The sequence below is a fragment of the Poecilia reticulata genome, chromosome 1 (genome assembly GCF_904066995.2).
Source record: "Poecilia reticulata chromosome 1, P_reticulata-male-v2, whole genome shotgun sequence".
Classification (NCBI taxonomy): Eukaryota; Metazoa; Chordata; class Actinopteri; order Cyprinodontiformes; family Poeciliidae; genus Poecilia; species Poecilia reticulata.
Window position 1 is genome coordinate 11,594,715 of NC_088830.1, and position 17,600 is coordinate 11,612,314.

The following is a 17,600-nucleotide window of genomic DNA, read 5'->3' on the forward strand; positions in this document are numbered from 1 at the left end:
GAAACTGCAAAAGCGAAACAGGTTTCATAAGGTATATGAAGTGATAAAGCGTGAAACCGCGCAGGAACCAAGCAGCCCCTGTTGAAAACTTGCTCAGGTTGTTGATTGTGTAGAAAAGATTGATTTATTATTTCTAAAATTTCATGAAAGTGACTACAGGTGCATCTCAATGACTAAGAACTTAATCACAAAGTTTATTTCTCTAACTTACCATATTTTCTGCACTATAAGGCGCACCTAAAAACCTTCAATTTCCTCAAAAACCGACAGTGCGCCTTATAATCCGGTGCACCTTATATATGGACCAATATTGAGCCACAACAGGTCTAGCAACTACAGTAAGCAGCCGCCGACTTCATTTTCACCCGTAGAAGAAGAAGCGCGCGGTGCATGCTAGGATAGTTGTCAAAAAGCTGGTTTGTTAATAAAGTTTGACTGACCTATCTACCTGCCGACCGTCTAGAATCAGGTGGTCTGAAGGTCATTTACACCACGTTCTCCACGAACATGCTGTGTGTGAGAAGAGTGACCATCGTCCGGCCACGCCCCGGCCCAGTCGCGGAAGGCTCTCCTCGCCGACCGGAGTCGGACTGTTTTGTTGACATTCTTTATGTCAACAAAGTGGCTTTAGACATTCATCCGGGTTGCTTCGACTACATTTAAAGCCGGTGGGGGGCGGGGGAAGAGAAACAGAGGCTGCAGCGGCAGCGTGTCGGTTGGTCTGTGTTACCCAGAAAGCAGATGGGCACAATATCGCAACACCAACACCGTGAGTAAAACAACGACTGGGGCAGCCCACTATATAAAGTACTCGGGACCACTTCTTTATTATTACACATCCACATTTGTAGAGTACGGAACAAATCGCGTCCTGTATAGGTTCAATACGGGACGGGTGGCAATCCAAACTGAAGCGTCTATTCTATGCGCCTTATAATGCGGTGCACCTTATATATGAAAAAAGTCCTAAAATAGGACATTCATTGAAGGTGCGCCTTTTAGTGTGGAAAATATGGTAGTTCAACTAGATTTGTTAAATACTTTGTGGCAGATAAAACGATGCGACAAACTATCACTGACTGTGAAAACGTCACACTGGATGTCCAGCAACCTGGCTCTGTGCCTCTCCTCTCTTCCTCCAGACTTTGTTACCGTGATTTCCAAATTAAATGGAGACTTTACTTTGAACACCTGAGCAGCAGTTTTCTCTTTAAACCAGACGAGATTCTGCGGATGTTTCTCATTTAAAGGTGGTTTACCATAAGGAATGATGCTCAGAATTCATATTCTTTTCAGGCCACTTTTTCCTCCCACTGAACTTTCCATTGATATGCAGCATCATTAGAAATGGACTTCAGTGACTTAACCTTTTCTAGTGCATCTTGGACAAGCCCTGGCAATAGCATTAGTTTTATATTAGATTATAATTTTCTGTTAAATTAAAATCTAGGTTTTTATTGAAATTCATCGCTCTCTTTTTAATTACTTTTCATCACTTTTTTGGATTGAATTATGTAAGTAAGTGGATTTTATATTGAAATTCAAATTTATTCAGATTCACCTGTAAAAAAAAAAAAAAATTAATATATATATATATATATATATATATATATATATATATATATATATATATATATATATATATATATAGTCCAAGAGGACAAATATTTTGGGTCAGTTTTCCTCTTAATGTGTGTCTTTTCAGAGGTAGCACTATTAGCTGACCTGTTTGATAACCTCAGCGTCATTAGCAACCATTTAGAAATCTGTAAACTGTTTTCATGTGTCTAACGCCCAGTTTGGGCCCAACACATGTTCTAAAGGAAGTCTCATCACACAATGTGCAACTTCTTAGGGGTGGGATGTTTTTATGACCGGATTTCGAAACAAGTCCTTTGTCTGATGCAACCATGTAAAATCAGATCCACTCATACACATCTGCTCCGAATGAACAAAGATGGATTTTTGCTCAACTCTGTTTTTCTTTCTCTGCCTCTCTTATGAAATATATAGAACAATAACCTTTTTAAGAGGGCACAGTTGTCATACATAAACACAAAAAGTGGTTTGTTTTTGCCCCACAAAAAAAAGAGATTTTTTTTTTTTTTTACCCAAAGGTAAACAGATATTCCCCTTCAAATTCTCCCCCCTGTTTTTTTTTCTGGGTCAGCAACATGGTCAGAGTTACTGTAAATCTGCCCACAGAAGTTTAAAAAGAAGTCACCATCATGGTTAAAACACACCATAGAGTCCATTTTTTCTAATCTTTTTTTTTTTTTTTTTTTTTACTTATATAGTTACATGAATGAAATCCAGATAAAAGACAAGCTGTTGTAAAAGGAAAACCACGAGAAGTCAAACCATTCAATGAGATGATCTGGACAGATGAACTGTTTGGCCTGCAGGGAAATCGCTACACGGTCATATTGTTTTGCTCGTCTACATACACTTCAAACTTCTCCCGTTAACAAGGTATTGTCAATGGGAGATTAACAACACTCTAGATTTACTTATGCTTCTTAATAAGTAAATCTGCAGTTAGTTCCTATTGCAATCATGTTTTGACATTAGTTATCATCAAGTTAAAAGTTGCTTTATAATTTGATTCAACACATTTAGCGTTGTGACATCGTTCCGTGTAAGCTGTTTAAATAAAAAAACAAACTTTTTTGTCTGACTAAGTGCCGTCTGCTTTACTCTCTCGGCCCTCATGATGAATCACTTGGTGGATGATCAGAGCGAGCCCTAATGGAGAATCTATGAAAGAGACTCAAAGAGCGTAAACAGAGTTTTGCTAAGTGTTTACACTCCGTCTCCCTGCAGACATCAGAGCCGATAACCAGCCCCACCAGGCACAATGGATGACCCTGACTCTGGGGCCCGCGTGCCCTCACTGGTCAAATAAACCCACAAGTGTGTGTAGGATTAAGAAAGAAAAAAAAAAGACACGCAGCTGCAAGATCTCGGTGTAGTTCTGCTGATAAAGACAGATAAGAGCTGCGAGGTCGCGGAGGTCTGATGGCGGGGGCTTCTTCATTCACCAGAAGCGGCGCCTCATTCCTTTTGTTTCAGCATCTCTTCGCAGGCAAGATGCTTGCGCAAGTAAAGAGGAGTGGGCTGACTTGAAACCAGGAAGCTTCCATGGCCCACTTCCTGTTTTAGCACCACTTCACCCGAATAAAAATGATGCTGCTGTATCGTATAAATATATTTAGAAAACTCACAGATTCCACTGAACGACAGATTTAGCTTGACAGAATGAGAACATGGCTTCTTATTAAAAGATCTTTTTTTTTTTTGTATCTGCTGAAAGTCAAACCTGCAGTTATGATCTTCATAAACAGAACCTCTCGCTCATCACTGTCTACTTCAGAAAATATGGAGGGGAAAATCAGTTTTGTGCATTCACTATAAAAGGTTACATAACCAAACATCTATTAGCCTAATTTACCTTCCTATGTTTTCTGGAGCCGTGTAGCACCTTTCTGCTGGTGTCTTCTGCCACTAAACCTCCTGTAACTGTCACGTTCATATTCAATTTGAGCTTATTTCTTTGCCAGGTTTTCAGTGATACCGTCACTGAATTAAGCAGCATAACTTTCTTTTTTATTGTTGTTGCACATTTCTTTTTGGATTGCTACGCTGCTGATAAACCTAAAATCTTCACGTGGAAAGAGGGCTCTAGCAGCTTGAGATGTGTTGTTATCTTCTGAGGTACATTCAGCAGCTCTAGTGTCAGGCAACCGAGCAGCCCGCAGCATGATGCAACCTCTACTCTGTAGGGTGGGTGTACTTAAGATGACTAAGGTTGAAACATTTCTCTGTGTTTCTGTGTAATGTTCTTTAATTTGCTGAGCCTACACAGTTCACGGACCAGTCAAGAGGAAGTCCCTCCATTTTTTTTTTTTTTTTTTTGTCTCTGAAGCGCCTTCAACTCAAAAACTTTCATTTCGGTATGATCATATGTTTTAATAGATTTTGATCTACACTTCATCACTTCTCCATAAATGTTTATGATGCCATGGTTCTCTCAAATACTCTCCTAGAAAGCTGCTACTTTTCAAGGTTGTGGTGAAATTCAGATTTTACCAGTAAAAAGGAATAGCTCAACTTTTCAGAAGTGGGGTTTTCTTCAGCGGTAGTGAGTAATTACTATCTTTCTAGCAGTGGATAACTCTGTTAGCATCTTCACTGTGATACCACAGAGCCTAATTTTTTCAACTTAAACCTACCAGAGTGGGACCAAGACATGAGCAGACTTCCTCCATGTTGAAACCAGTGTAACCTCAGAGGAGTCTTTGTGGTGACTGACATTTTTTGAACATTTAAACTGCTGCCACGTTTTGGCTGCAGTTTACTACAGGTTATAACTTGTTGCTGTGATTGTGGACCAACCAGAGGTAGTTTTGTTGTTGCTATTTTTGAAAATGTATTTATTTATTTATTCAAAGCTGCAGTGTGTAACTGTAAGGAAAGAAAAAGCGGTAACACTTTACTTGAAGGGAGGTGAATAAGACTGTCATGACACTTTCATAAACATGACATAACACCTGTCATGAACATGAATAAGCCTTCATGAATATTTATGACTGTTGTCATAAAGAGTCATTCGGTAAATTACGACACTTTTAATACAAAATTGACATTATTCAAAATGTCTTTGTTATGACAACTTAACATTAACCAAGAAATCATTACTGTTTAAACTTTACTTTTAATAACACAAAGTTGCCTAATTTTTAAAATGCAATCAGTGATAATTTTATAAAAAATGTATATCAGTAATGATTTACTTCAAATAAAGTGTTACCGACAAAGCTTTTTGCATATTTGCTTAAACTGTCACTATGTTGATAATGTGTGAAGTAATCAAGCTCCTCCAGCTGGTTCCACTGCCATCTGCAGAAATGCAATACTCCTGGTGAGGCACAACCAATCAGAGGCAGGAGGAGCATCTTAGCGCTGTCTCTCATGCTTGTGTACACGCTGCTGAATGTGCTAATGGCAGAGAAACAACTTCCAAGATATCTGTTTATTCGCAGATTATCTGTGTCTTAGCAAACGGTAGTGATACTTTTAACAAATTAAAAACATGTTTTTTTACAACAGTTGCATGCTATTATACTTTTACATTAGACAATTGGAAAAATCTACAAAACTAAACTCATACCAGCTAAGCTTAGAAGCTGAGTTTAGATTTTTTTTAAATACTTGAGATAAATGTGTCTTCATTGTTTCTTTGGGTCTTCATACTGTCACAGTCGCGGCTCCAGTTGTTGATAAACCTAAAAGGTGATGCAGAGGTGGGGGGACTGCAGTCTCTCTGGCAGATAGAGGTGACCGAACGCGATTCCTCTCACTTTCACTACCTCTGTCTGTTGCCCTTTATGCAGGGAAGTATGAAGTGGTGTGCTTCCTGACTAAACGTTCTTTCTTCTCTTTCAACAGCCAACCATCATCGCTGCTCTTGAGCAAGACACTCTGGTTCATTAAAGAGTTTCTCAGCTGCCCACTGTGGATAAATTAAGATTTCTTACAAAGACAGAGGAAATCAAAGGTCTCCGGGGCTGAAATAAGAGATAGAGGAATGTGAGCGCGCGGGGCTTCAGGAGGGAGGTGGGGGGGAGGTGGGGGGGGGGGGGGGCCAGCGTGAGGACAGACAGGCAGCGTTCCTCCTGTCAGGCCGCTTGAGAAGAGCCAGGTGACTGCAGGCGGATGGGGGGGTGGAGGAGGTCAGAGGCTGCGCTGCTCTGGAAATACTTCAGGTGGTAAAAGGAGCATGTGAGGTCAAAAGCATCGCGGCAGCGGACCTGGTGAAGTGATTGGATCAGGGCTCCGTCTTTAGACTCCGGTGTGGTGAAAGTGTTTTTAGTTTGAGAGTTTCCAAAGAGGAAGAGGTTGGAATTGCAAATACTAGTGGGGTTCAGTTTCCTTTCACTGCTGAAAGCAGCTCGGCTGATAGATTTCACTCTGTTATGAATATTTTACAACATGTCTGCTGAATGACAGAGTTCACAAAAACAAAGTAAAGTGCAATTTGAATATTTAAAAAAAAGAAAGGTGGAATAAAACATTACATGCACAATGGGTACAGATTAGAACAAAACCTTGAAAATGGATTTGAATTATTTTTGCATAATTAAGGATTTCACAGGAGACCATGTTTGTTTTCAAAAGAAAGTTTGGCCCTTTTGATGCTTCTTTGTTTTCTTGTGCCTTTTACTTACACTGGGACGTTAAGCCAACTCTAATCCCTTTTCCTGCAACACTTTGGCAGAAATGTGTGTGTGTGTGTGTTGATGGAGTGGAGAGAGAGGGGGGGGGAGGTGAGCGTTTGGTGGAGGACCTCACTACAGTATTTCTCTAAATGTGCCCTGCACAACTTTGGCAGTCGAGGGGAATGTGACGACAGAGTATCATGCTCGCCCCTCAGAGTGTTTTCTCACGGGAAAACCGCTCAGGATGCAAACGGGGGCTTTGAGCATACGTGTGACTTTTTTTTGTTTTTCTCTTCAGCTGTATTTAGACCCTTATTTTCTTTATTTTTTCCAGGAAGACTGGGTTGTGGAGCTCACGGTGCAGAGCTATTATAAGACCGGTAGAGCAATGTGAGCCACAGAGTTGCCAGTAAAACGGAGTGTAAACGATAATGTGACACCATTCAAAGCTATGTGCACTCAAGGGATTAAATCTAAATCAGTGGTTAACAACCGCAGTGAAAATGCCATTGCATAATTTTTTTTAATAACGATAATAGCTGCTATTTTCTTTCTACATTTTAACAAGACGTCATTATTGTTAATTTCTATCACTCAGCCAGAAGAACATTCATTAAAATTCAAATGAAAGTTCAGCAAAAAAAAAAGATTTTGTTTCTGTTTGCTATTTTCTAAGCTTCAGATCTCCTAATGTATTCCACGTTTATAATCGTATTCCGTGATAATGTTGCGTTGGACAATTTAAAATGCAAATATTAATACATCACAAGAGCAATAAGTGCCTTACACAGCTGTTAGCCTCCCTAAAGAGCAACAAAACTTACTGACAAACATTCGCTGAATCTCAGTTTGGTGAAATATTCCTTTTATTAAGCTGGTTTTGATTTTATTCCCAGATGCAAATTCTGAATTGAGAGGGAACTGAAATGCAGGATAAGTAGGTTCATACCTGGTTACTGTCATCTGCTGCAGCTTTGACTGGGACTAATCAAAACTTTCCCTTCCTGAGATCCTGGAACAACTCTTTGTTCTGCTGTCGATTCTCAGCTCGACACTTTTACATTGCAAATAAAGCAGCATCTCGATGAATTAGTGATTTATTAAAACAGCTTGTTTCTGAAATTCACTTTAAAATTGTAACTCATGTCTGTTGGTTATACGTGTCTTGCAGGAGATGGAGGAAGGTTATCTTACTGAAAAGTTTTGCAGTTTACCAGTCATTGAGCACTTTCACTTCAGTTTATGCAATGCTAGGTTGATGTTTCTGCTACTCATATGATAAAGTCCAGACTGCTTAGCACTTGGCCAGTCAAGCTCAATGTTGCCTTGGTTACTAAAGCAGGTGTTGCTACTTTTTTACTCTTGTTTTCATATGAAATGAACATTTTATGCTAAACAGACATGAGTTGTAGCAAAATCGCCCAAAGTAAATGCTTGAAATATATCTCTCAACGTGTAAGGAAAGTTAAATCAATTTAAATTGTTTGTTGCTGAAATAAATCAGTTTTGCTTCGGGTTTTTTGTTTTGACGGGTATCCTTCATTTCCTCTGACAACCACCTGCGGCAGCTCAACTACCACACCTTGTGAACTGTGGCCATAAGCAAACCAAATGATAAACCAGCGATATTTTCAGAGGTTTGTGAGCATGCATGCATTAACAGGTTGCTGGTCTGCATGCTGACCTGACTGTTACAGAAGTTTGTCCATGAAGCTAAGCCACACTAAAACGAACAGGTTATTCTTATCGGGTTTATAGAGAACCTTAAATTGCCCAGACTTCAATTGCTTAAGCGTTGCTACGCGTCCAGTAGGCAGTTTAACTGAAAACTGTGTCCGCGCCTATCTTTCCGGTCAATCTGCGGGAGGGAGGGGCAGTGGCGCAACTACACATTATTCAGGTGGATGCGAAAACATAGATCGGCGCCCCCCACCACCCAACCTCCCGAGGGAAGGATCGTCAGGGTGAAGGAGCGACGCTCCCCCCCCCCCGAGGCGACGATACGTGAAGGGTAAAACTCGCTACATTTACCTCGTTATGTGCGCGAGGTGAAGGAGCGTTACACGCGCCGAAGTGTATGGGAAAACAATCATCGGCGCGCCGCCCCCTCCAGACGGGGTTTTGGCGCCCCCTCTGGTGCTGCGCCCCTATGCGTTGCATACCCTGCATACCCACTTTTTGCGCCACTGGGGAGGGGTTTGGGGAGAGAGCTCGCGTGTCACTGAAGCGGAGTCGGCTGCTGGCACGCGCCCCTGCTGACGCGCTCTAGGAGAAAGTTCTGATCAAGCCGCCGTTGTCCGGTCGGCTGCGCGTGCGCTCTGCTCGCTTTTAAAACAACCCCGCAGTCCGATTCTTTTCCGATTCTCAGACGCTCCGGGTTTGACTTCGGACCAGCGCGTCATGTAGCCTCTCGCGCTCCCACCGATGCTTATTGTGGATATTTTAAAGCCGATAAGTTGCGGGGAGCGCGTGAGGCTGAACTGGTGGAGGTGGGGGGATCCGGTGAACCGCCGGGGCGGACAGACCACCATGCTCCGGCCGTGGGCTACGCACTGGGTCATGTTTGTGCTGGTGTGCCGGACTGTGGCACAGTATTCTAGTGACCTGTGCAGCTGGAGAGGAAGGTGAGGTTGAAGGATTAATAACCTTATAACGTCGTCGATAAAATACTGCTTTTTTTTTCTTTTCCTCAGAGAAATTCAAATTTATGTTTTAACCGTCTGTTAAGGATGAATTCTGGAAACGCATACTCTCGATTTTTTTTCTTCCGTTAGAACAGATAAGATCTTAACTACACCGACTTTTTTTTTTCTTAAGCAAGCTATGTTCAGGAAGGCCAAGCTAAGGTCATGTTAAGGCTAATCTAAGTTTATAAGTTAAAGATCTACTGGTCCCTGCGCGTCATTGCCTGTGGTTTCTGTTGCAATGACTCCAGTTCTGCTCGCATATCTTTTCTGAATGTCATTCTTCTTAAGAAAACGACTCCCAAAACAGGCAGACCAAAAAAAAAAAACGAGTGTGATTAACTGTCTGACCACGTTCTCCGGGCGCCTTATCCGGAGAACGTTCTCCGTTACTGGGATGTCGGTTCTTATCTTAGGTAAATACACCCACAGGGCGCCTTTGATCGCTCCTTCAAACCCCCCGCTCATAAAAGATGTAAGCCAACACTGCGTTGTCAAGTTGACTCGCCTCTTACTTCTAACGATTTTTATCAGATCCTGCGGGTTGTCGTTGCTCATGCACGTCTGAGACAAATGAAACGATTTGTTTGGTGTTTGTCGACACCTGTTGAGAGTTCAGTTTCAGTTGATCTCTTGTGGCAAAGCCTTCAGACCTCCGGAAATATTTCCACATTTTTGTCACATTTCAACCACAAGCCACTGCTGTTTGGATATATTTGCATATATTCAACCCTGTTTACTTTTTTTACATGCGAAAGAAGGTGCTCTTGTTAGATGAGACTTAAACTGAACTTTTTTGGCTTACATGCAAAATAGTAAGTGTGACAGAGAACTAGGACCCTGGACACATCTTCCATGTTATAAAACATGGTGGTGGGAGCATCATGCTGTGGGGAAAGGTGAGCTTCTCAAGAGTTTGTAGAAAACAGAATCGTTCAGGAAAATATGCAACGAGAACTACAATAGAGTAGCTTAGATCACAGCATTTTCCTGTCCTATAATAGCCTTTGCCTGAATCTAGTTGAGAATCTTTGTCAAGATTTAGAAATCTAAGCGGTTTTCAGATTTTTAATTTAGTAAACAAATTATAAGTGAAGCATGCATCTTAATCCTTCCACTTAACAATTGTCCCACTCTTCTTGTCTTTTTCATAAAATGCAAATGTAATAAGTGTTAGTTTGTAGCTAGAAAATGTGACACTGGTCATAATTTTTTAATTCCATCTCTTTGTAATAACCCTTAATAAAAGTCCTCTTCTCTCTGTCTGCAGCGGTTTGAGCCATGAAGCTCATCGCAGAGACGTGGAGCAGGTCTACCTCCGCTGCTCTCAGGGGTCCCTGGAGTGGCTCTACCCCACCGGGGCCATCATCGTCAACCTGCGACCCAACACCGAGTCTTTGTCCAGGCGCACGGCCGACGTCTTCGTCTGCATCAAGCCTCAGACCTTCTCCCAGGTGGTTTAGAAACAGAGCCGAGTCTCATCTGGACAACCTGCAGCTGGTCGTTTGCCTGGTTGTTTCACATTTTCTGAACGACTTCTCCCGCTGATCCTGTTCAGGGTTCTCATGTGTACCTGGAGCACGAAGGAGACCTGAGGCTGCTGCTTTCAGACGCCGACCAGGCGCAGGGTGCGGTGCGCTGTTTCAGCCTGAAGGAGGGGGCTCTGTTTGTGGAGGCCGTCCCTCAGAGAGACATCAGCAGGAAGATCACAGCGTTCCAGTATGAGCTGGTGCTCAGTCAGGGACCAGGGGGCCATATGTACCCATACCTGCATCAGGAGCCAGGTAACAGGAAGCTTATTTCTGTTTTTCCAAAGGCGCTAAACACATGTTTTTTTTTGTTGTTTGTTTTATAAGATGGAATAAATTTCAAACTTTCCGTCTTTAATGCCGAAAATTTGCTGCCATTAAAATTGTGATATTTAGGTGTATCTAGATATGACTTATCCACAAACCTGATTGTTGAATCATTACAGTAGGTCTATGAAGCAATCTGATCTATGTTGGTGTTGTAATATTAGGTGCAGAATATTTAAATACGTTACATTAAAGATAGTTGATTGTGCATTTAAATGCCTTGAAGATAATGTGCAAACTCTGATCTGCTGAATTGAGAATAATTTATGGTTTTGCATCAACACTACCCTACAAATCTTTAAAAAAAAACGTCTGATTTTGCTTTCTTTTTAGTTGAAATATTGTCATGGAAGCTTTTTTTGCCAATAAAGTTAACAAAAACAAAATCCCACCTCAACCACTGCTGTGGATATATTAAATGTAAACCAAACAGGATTGGCTGTAAATATAGACTTTCTGTGACTGAGACTCGTAAAAAAAACTGTCTTCAGTCAGAAGCTTCTTTAAATAGGCTGTAATACAGACAGCTACCACAGATCTTTTCTGCCCACAACCATCGCCGTCTTTGAAAGATCTTGAATTAATATAATTTACAGCAACATTTAATATCCATTTCAGATCATTAAAGTATTTTGAATTGAACTGAATTGATTTCTTGGCTCAGGTATCCTGTTGTTTTATACAGTTTTACCTTCATATTTATAAAATCTAAGAGATTTCTTTCGGTTTGATGGTTCTATCACAAATCCACTTTAGAGAAACATTAACACATGTTTGGAATTTAATCTTTACATCATTAACTTTTCTTGGTAAATTATCTATGATCTTTCTGTGGCTTCTGGTGCTCTGAAAGCAGAAACTGAGCTCTGCAGTTTAGCAGTAACCATCTAAAAAAAAAAAAAAGGTTTTGTGAGCCAGAAGACATGTCGCCGTTCAATCTTTGTTTCTTCATCGTAACCTTGATGAGGCCTTCCTCCCGCCCTTCCTCTCTCCCTCAAGTGAGCTGCACGTATGAAAACAAACAGACCAATCAAAAAGAGTCCTGTCAGGGTCAAGCACAAGGGTCAGCCAGTCCTTCCTCCGCTGCCAGTCAAAACCGACACCACCCATCCCCCGGCCCACCACCGTGTCTTCCCCTCTCCTTAAAGGAGGATCTCTGAGCTGCCCGCCCGCACGTGTGAAGCAGTGAGGCGGGGAACGACGGAGAAGAAAGCCTCCCCAGTGAAGCTTCCTGCCAGGGTGTGCGTCTGGCGTTTTAGTGGTGTTTTTATAGCTGCCAGGGTCGAAGGTTAATCCCCCGATTCAGTCTGCTTTTTCTCAGTTCTAGTCACCTGCTTTGCTCATTCATGCACGCTTTATTTCTTTTGATCTCTTTGGATAAACACCCTCCTGCACGTAGAAGCACGGAGAGAAATGGGAGCAGACTCGCAGGCCTGTTTTGCTCCGCTTTCCCACCACTCATCCACATGGAAAGTCAATCTTTGAAAGATCAAGTTTTGGATTTTTTGGTGTATCTAGCTGAAAACTGGATTTTTAGAAAACAATGTTGTAGCACAGGGGAGGCCTTTTAGTGTTCATTCACACCAGCCCTGTTCAGTTCGCTTCAGCAGAACTCTAGTTGGTTTGTCTATAGAGTCCGGGTTGTTTGGGGAGTTGGGAATGTGCAATCGAACTCTAGTGCAGACCAAAAAATAAAATCTAACTCTGGTCTGCCTACAAACCCAGGTCTCTGCTTGGATGCATATGTGAATTTCAAGCAAACCAGCGACAGACCCAAAAGCAAGAACTGGACTATCGTGCAGGGAATTCGGGGAAAATACAAAAAAAAAACAAAGTCTAGCGCTAGCAGGAGAAATGGCTCATGCCAAAAGTAAAATCCTACAACCTAAAATCTGACGCTACTGCATTTTTGCTTACATTTTTTAAAGAATGAAGACAACTCTTGCATAGTTTTACCTTGGTTATTGAAGCAGGCATTGCTATTACAGAGGGTTTTGTGTCGTTTCCTTCAGTGGTTCTTAGAGCAGCGCCACTACAGGCGAGGGTGGGAAATCGAAACAATTCCCCTATCAAGTGTGAAAACACCCTTAAATTCCTACCTACCTACCTACCTACCTACCTACCTACCTACCTACCTACCTACCTACCTACCTACCTACCTACCTACCTACCTACCTACCTACCTACCTACCTACCTACCTACCTACCTACCTACCTACCTACCTACCTACTGTTTATGTTTATATTCTATTATTTTGAATGCTGAATATTGATTTGTGTACAACAAATCTAAGCAACAGTGCACTTTTGTTTCCAGTTTCCCCAAGATTTGTCCCACTTTCCAATTTCAAACGTGCTGAAAAGGTTAATGATCTCGAACAAATAGTTGCCAAAAGCAAATCCACAACGCTTCAGGGATAAAGTAACCTCTGATTATAACATTGGTTCTGATTTATACTTTGTGTTGTTTATGTTTTCTCGACCTGCTGATGTGACACAGCTATTTCAATATAGTCAATGTTTTTGAGAAGATGTACCTTCTTCATCTTGATGAAACCGATGAAAGAAAAATCATCTAGAGTAGCTTAGCTGGAGCCCAAGTTTTAGGTAGCTAATTTTGATGAAATAAGCTATGAAAATAGGAACTTGTGTGTTTTTATTAGGGCTACCTAATATGTCTTCCTGTCCCATTTTCTGATTTAGTGACCTGTAAGCCCTGCTCGGATCAAGAGGTCCTCCTGGCTGTCTGCACCAGTGATTTCGGTAAACGCATCAACACATAAGCACACAGTGGAGAATGAAGAATGGTCTGCTGGCAGCAGATGTCGACTTTGGAAACAGCTGTTAGCACGATTTTACAGATTATGTAACTCTTACAAGTCAAAGACAAAGGGAAAAATTTACCTCCTCTGTTTTGCTGAATGATTTTAAGATGTAACTTTTATTACACGGTAACCAGCAAAAATTAAAGTTCAGTCTTGGTCTTACCTAAACCAAGCTTCTCCTGCTGGTTTTATTAACATTTCAAAGTACTAACATGAGAGCAGTCTGCCTTCTTATCCGACCCTTTAGAAGAAAGTAACTAAATAGGTTTTGCTTATATAACCACATATAACACATGGTGTAAAACTCAAGGCCTGCGGGCCAAATTCTGCCCGTCAAATCCATTCCTGCGGGCTAAAGAGAACAGAAACAGAGCTTTATGGTAATAGTTGTGACCTTTTTCTTAATAGTTTCTTAATGGTTAGCTAAGCCAGGTTTTTGAGGCCCAAATTGAAAACGCTTCTTACTTCCACAACATTCAGTTCAAACCGACTTAATTTCATTTCCTCTGCCTTGTCTTCTCCTGTCCGATCTTTCAAGCTGGCTGTGGCACTTTTGGAGACGCAGCTTCGGGCTCAAACCAGCACCCCGTTGTCACGGCGACTCTGCGTCGGCTTTTTCACCAGAAGAGCGGCCTGTTTGCGTGGGGTGGACCCAGAGGACAGGGCTGGAGAGGACGGGTCAGCGTTCCCGCTGCGTGCGTCATGCGTCCAGGAGAGGACGAGTACCTCCTGACCGGCTCCGTCCACTTCGGTGAGGCGTGGCTCGGCTGTGCTCCTCGCTATAGAGACTTCTTGAAGCTGTACGCCGAAGCAGTGAACACAGGAACAAACCCCTGCCACATAGACACGGACTGAGAAATTTCTGGTGGGAGAAGATTCGCCTTAAAATGAAGGAGTTATGGGTAAAAATACTGGAGCATTGATCAGGAAAGGACAAGCAGCAGTTTAGCCAAACCTCCACCGACGTGGTCCGGGTTTTGCTGTCAAACAGACTGACTGCGCTGCCTCCGTTTGACTACTCTTGTGAACTACAAGTGTATTTCTGTACAGAATGACTGATTTCTGTAAAGTGATATTTGCGCCCTGCTAGTTGTTGCGATGATGGCCTTATTGCTATTTCTAGAAATGAAAGATTGCTTTGTAAAAAGCTTCCTGTAAATTTTAGCCTTCTGAGAGAAGACTACGGTATGCAGCTCTGTGAGTCTATGTGTACTGAATTTGTGAGTGATTTGCAAATGAGTCTAAGTGGCTAATACATATTTACAGAAAAATAAACCTGGTGTCTTTTTATGAACAAAAGGTGAACTGAACAGTCTGTGGTTTTGTTACTGAACTACAATGAACTCAAGAGAAACTGCGCAATGAAAATAAAGGAAGATCCAACATCATAATAAATGTAAGCAAAAGAATATTATCTGGCAACTTAACCAATATGAAAAAATCATGTGAGTGACCACTAGTTAGCGAAGATGGAAAAATCAGAGCTAATTCTTCATATCTGGCTTCTTCTCTGTGACACTCGGTGTTCATTTATTTTGTGTGTGTGTGTGCAAAGTGAAACAAAAAGAGAAGCAAAGTTATTTTTTTCACTTCCATCCCTCCCAAAAACACTCAGCCTGTTCAATAGCAAGAGCAAAAATATGTTTCTCTTGAGTTTCATGAAAGATGCTTCATGCTGCTACATCCAGAAGTAGCCAAACAGACCAAAAGAGCCGCTTTTAGATAGCTGAGTGAGATGAATGATTACTTTGATGTTTGATATGTTGGAGTGAAAGAGCTGGAGGATATGTTAATGACCTTAGACGGGTGTTTGAACGGCTCTCCCCATACGTCTGCTGTCAACAGCAGTGTGTGTAATGCTTTCTCTCCTTCCTCAGGAAGAGCAGGAATGGATGGAATGTCACCTTCCTGCTCTCGCCTTCACTCTCACACACACTATTAGCCTGGTGAAAACCAGTCCTTGTTCTGTGTGCAGATGGGTCTGGACTCTCTGATACTGAAACAATTGCTTCCTGGAGGCGTGGGTTCCAGGAAGTGGGTGAATCATTTCAGTGATTTTACCCAATCACTGAAGTTTGGCCGTGACGAACGTAATGCATTGGTGCAACGAAACAAAGCTTACCGTAAATTGCCTGCACTGTAGACAACCATCCTCCACTACGGATAGAAGAGTGCTGAGCTGAACCAGGTATCTGTTTCATCTTCAATATTTGGAAATGTGGTCAGCACAGACTGACCGGCTTCTTTCACTTCCTCTGCTGCTACTGCTAAACCTACAGATTACAATTCTGAAACAACGCAGAAAATTAACATCATCGTTCAAAACCGCTGAACGATCAGCGAATTTTCAGCGAACCGCTGAACATCATCGTTCAGTGGTTCAGCCCCTTTCTGGGCCAATTAGAACTCTTTCTGGGCCAATCAGAACTCTTTCTGGACCAATCAGAACTCTTTCTGATTGGCCCAGTAGAAATTCTACCAGAGAAATCCACTTCAATGGGAGAAAGTCCAGAGGGAGAAGTGAAGTGAGATTAGAGTTGAGCAGAATTGCACAGGAAGGGAACGGCCAGGATAAGACTTTATAAAAGTACATTTTCATTCGTATTATCTCACTGACAATAAACTTTTAGAATTTTAGGTGAGTTAAGATTACCATAATTATTTATTTTTGCTAAATCCATTTCAATTATGTGCTTCAAAATGAGAAGTTTCCATTCATTGATGTTACTTTAGTTTTAAACATGTTGGGAAAGCCCTGATGATGATAGTATGAGTTAGTGGACCTCATGTTGAGGTACATTTCTGGATCCATTATCAGGCAACACCTGCAACACACTTCCATTCTTGTGAGATCTTAGAGAAATCCAAAACAAATCATCCATGCTTGCGTGGTTTCTACCTGGGAACTCAAACTTCCTCCCAAAGTCCAAAAACATGACTTAGTGCTCAAGGTTCTGGTTAGTCTTTATGTGAATCCATGTTTGCCCTGTGTGTCTCTTGTTCTGTGATGGACTGGTGACCTGTCCAGGCAGCACCTCACCTCTCGCCTTACGGCTGCTGGAGATAAGCACCAGCCCTCCAGAGGCCCTGCAAAGATAAGAGAGAGTATAAACAATGGATAGATGAATTGTACATTTGTCTGATTCCTCTGCTAGTCCTGGAAAATAACACCTTGCAACGTGAAGTGAAAACCTCATGGTGCTCCGATAGCTGCACACTCAGAAGAGACGCTATGTTGTCGCTTTTCTTCTGATTTCTTTAACTAAGCACAATGTTGGCTTCAGTGACACTAATATTACAAATATGTTTCAGTTTTCTCTTACTTCATATTGTATAAAGCAACTCTTCAGAATAATAATAAGACACTAGAATTATGTTGTCAACAAAAGTCACATATGAAGAAGCATCATTCAGTGATCACCAACGACATAAAAAATTTAAACAAGTACAAATGAGGCAACGACATAGCCTCAAAATTTGCAGACTATTTTTTTTAACTCGCGTTTTTGTAGCATAACATGATTTGTTTTTGTATATGACCTACTGATTTAACATGAAATAGTGTGAGTGGTAGTGTAACAGAGGAGGGAACAGGAACGAGACATCCAGACATAGTAAAAAGGTCCAAGATAGATGCCATAAAACTGAGAGGGCCGTCCGTGCAACGCCTCCTGTCTTCACCAAGGGATGGGTGTGTGTGTGTGTGTGTGTGTGTGTGTGTGTGTGTATGTGTGCGCGTGTGTGTGTGTGTGTGTGCGTGTGTGCGTGCGTGCGTGTGCGCGCGTGCGGCATGTGTGTTTATGTTGGGTTGAAGTCCGAGAAGACCTCAACACGCGTCTTACGCGCTGCTCAGCTCCAAACCAAACCGAGCACTCTGCAGAAACCCAACTCCACCCCCCTCCAGCAGCAGCATCCATAACAACCGGCCCTGGAAACAGCCCAGCTCGGCCTGCCATCCCCGCTAATTCGGGACACACTTATCCCTCCGCACGGCGGTCTTAATGTCAACCTTTCTGA

The 17,600-nt window shown here is 42.0% G+C and overlaps 1 protein-coding gene across 2 annotated transcripts; it reads left to right on the forward strand.

The window, feature by feature from the left end:
* Nucleotides 1–8,453: 8,453 nt before the first annotated feature.
* Nucleotides 8,454–14,888, forward strand: metrnlb (meteorin like, glial cell differentiation regulator b). Of its 2 annotated transcripts, none has more exons than XM_008410230.3 (5): nt 8,454–8,842; nt 10,173–10,356; nt 10,461–10,686; nt 13,462–13,521; nt 14,122–14,888. In XM_008410230.3, the coding sequence occupies exons 1-5, from the start codon at nt 8,643–8,645 to the stop codon at nt 14,436–14,438; spliced, it is 987 nt and encodes a 328-aa protein (XP_008408452.2). In that variant the 5' UTR covers nt 8,454–8,642; the 3' UTR covers nt 14,439–14,888. The 2 variants fall into 2 exon arrangements, with proteins under 2 accessions (XP_008408452.2, XP_081461875.1); XM_081605749.1 differs by lacking the exon at nt 8,454–8,842 and adding an exon at nt 8,899–9,801.
* The last annotated feature ends 2,712 nt before the right edge of the window (nt 14,889–17,600 follow it).

Bases quoted from the DNA above. Each gene is read 5' to 3' on its own strand.
- metrnlb (XM_008410230.3), top strand. From the start codon at position 8,643: ATGCTTATTGTGGATATTTTAAAGCCGATAAGTTGCGGGGAGCGCGTG. The intron at 10,357-10,460 runs GTGGTTTAGAAA...GATCCTGTTCAG, and splicing joins AGCCTCAGACCTTCTCCCAG to GGTTCTCATGTGTACCTGGA. The intron at 10,687-13,461 runs GTAACAGGAAGC...TTTCTGATTTAG, and splicing joins ATACCTGCATCAGGAGCCAG to TGACCTGTAAGCCCTGCTCG.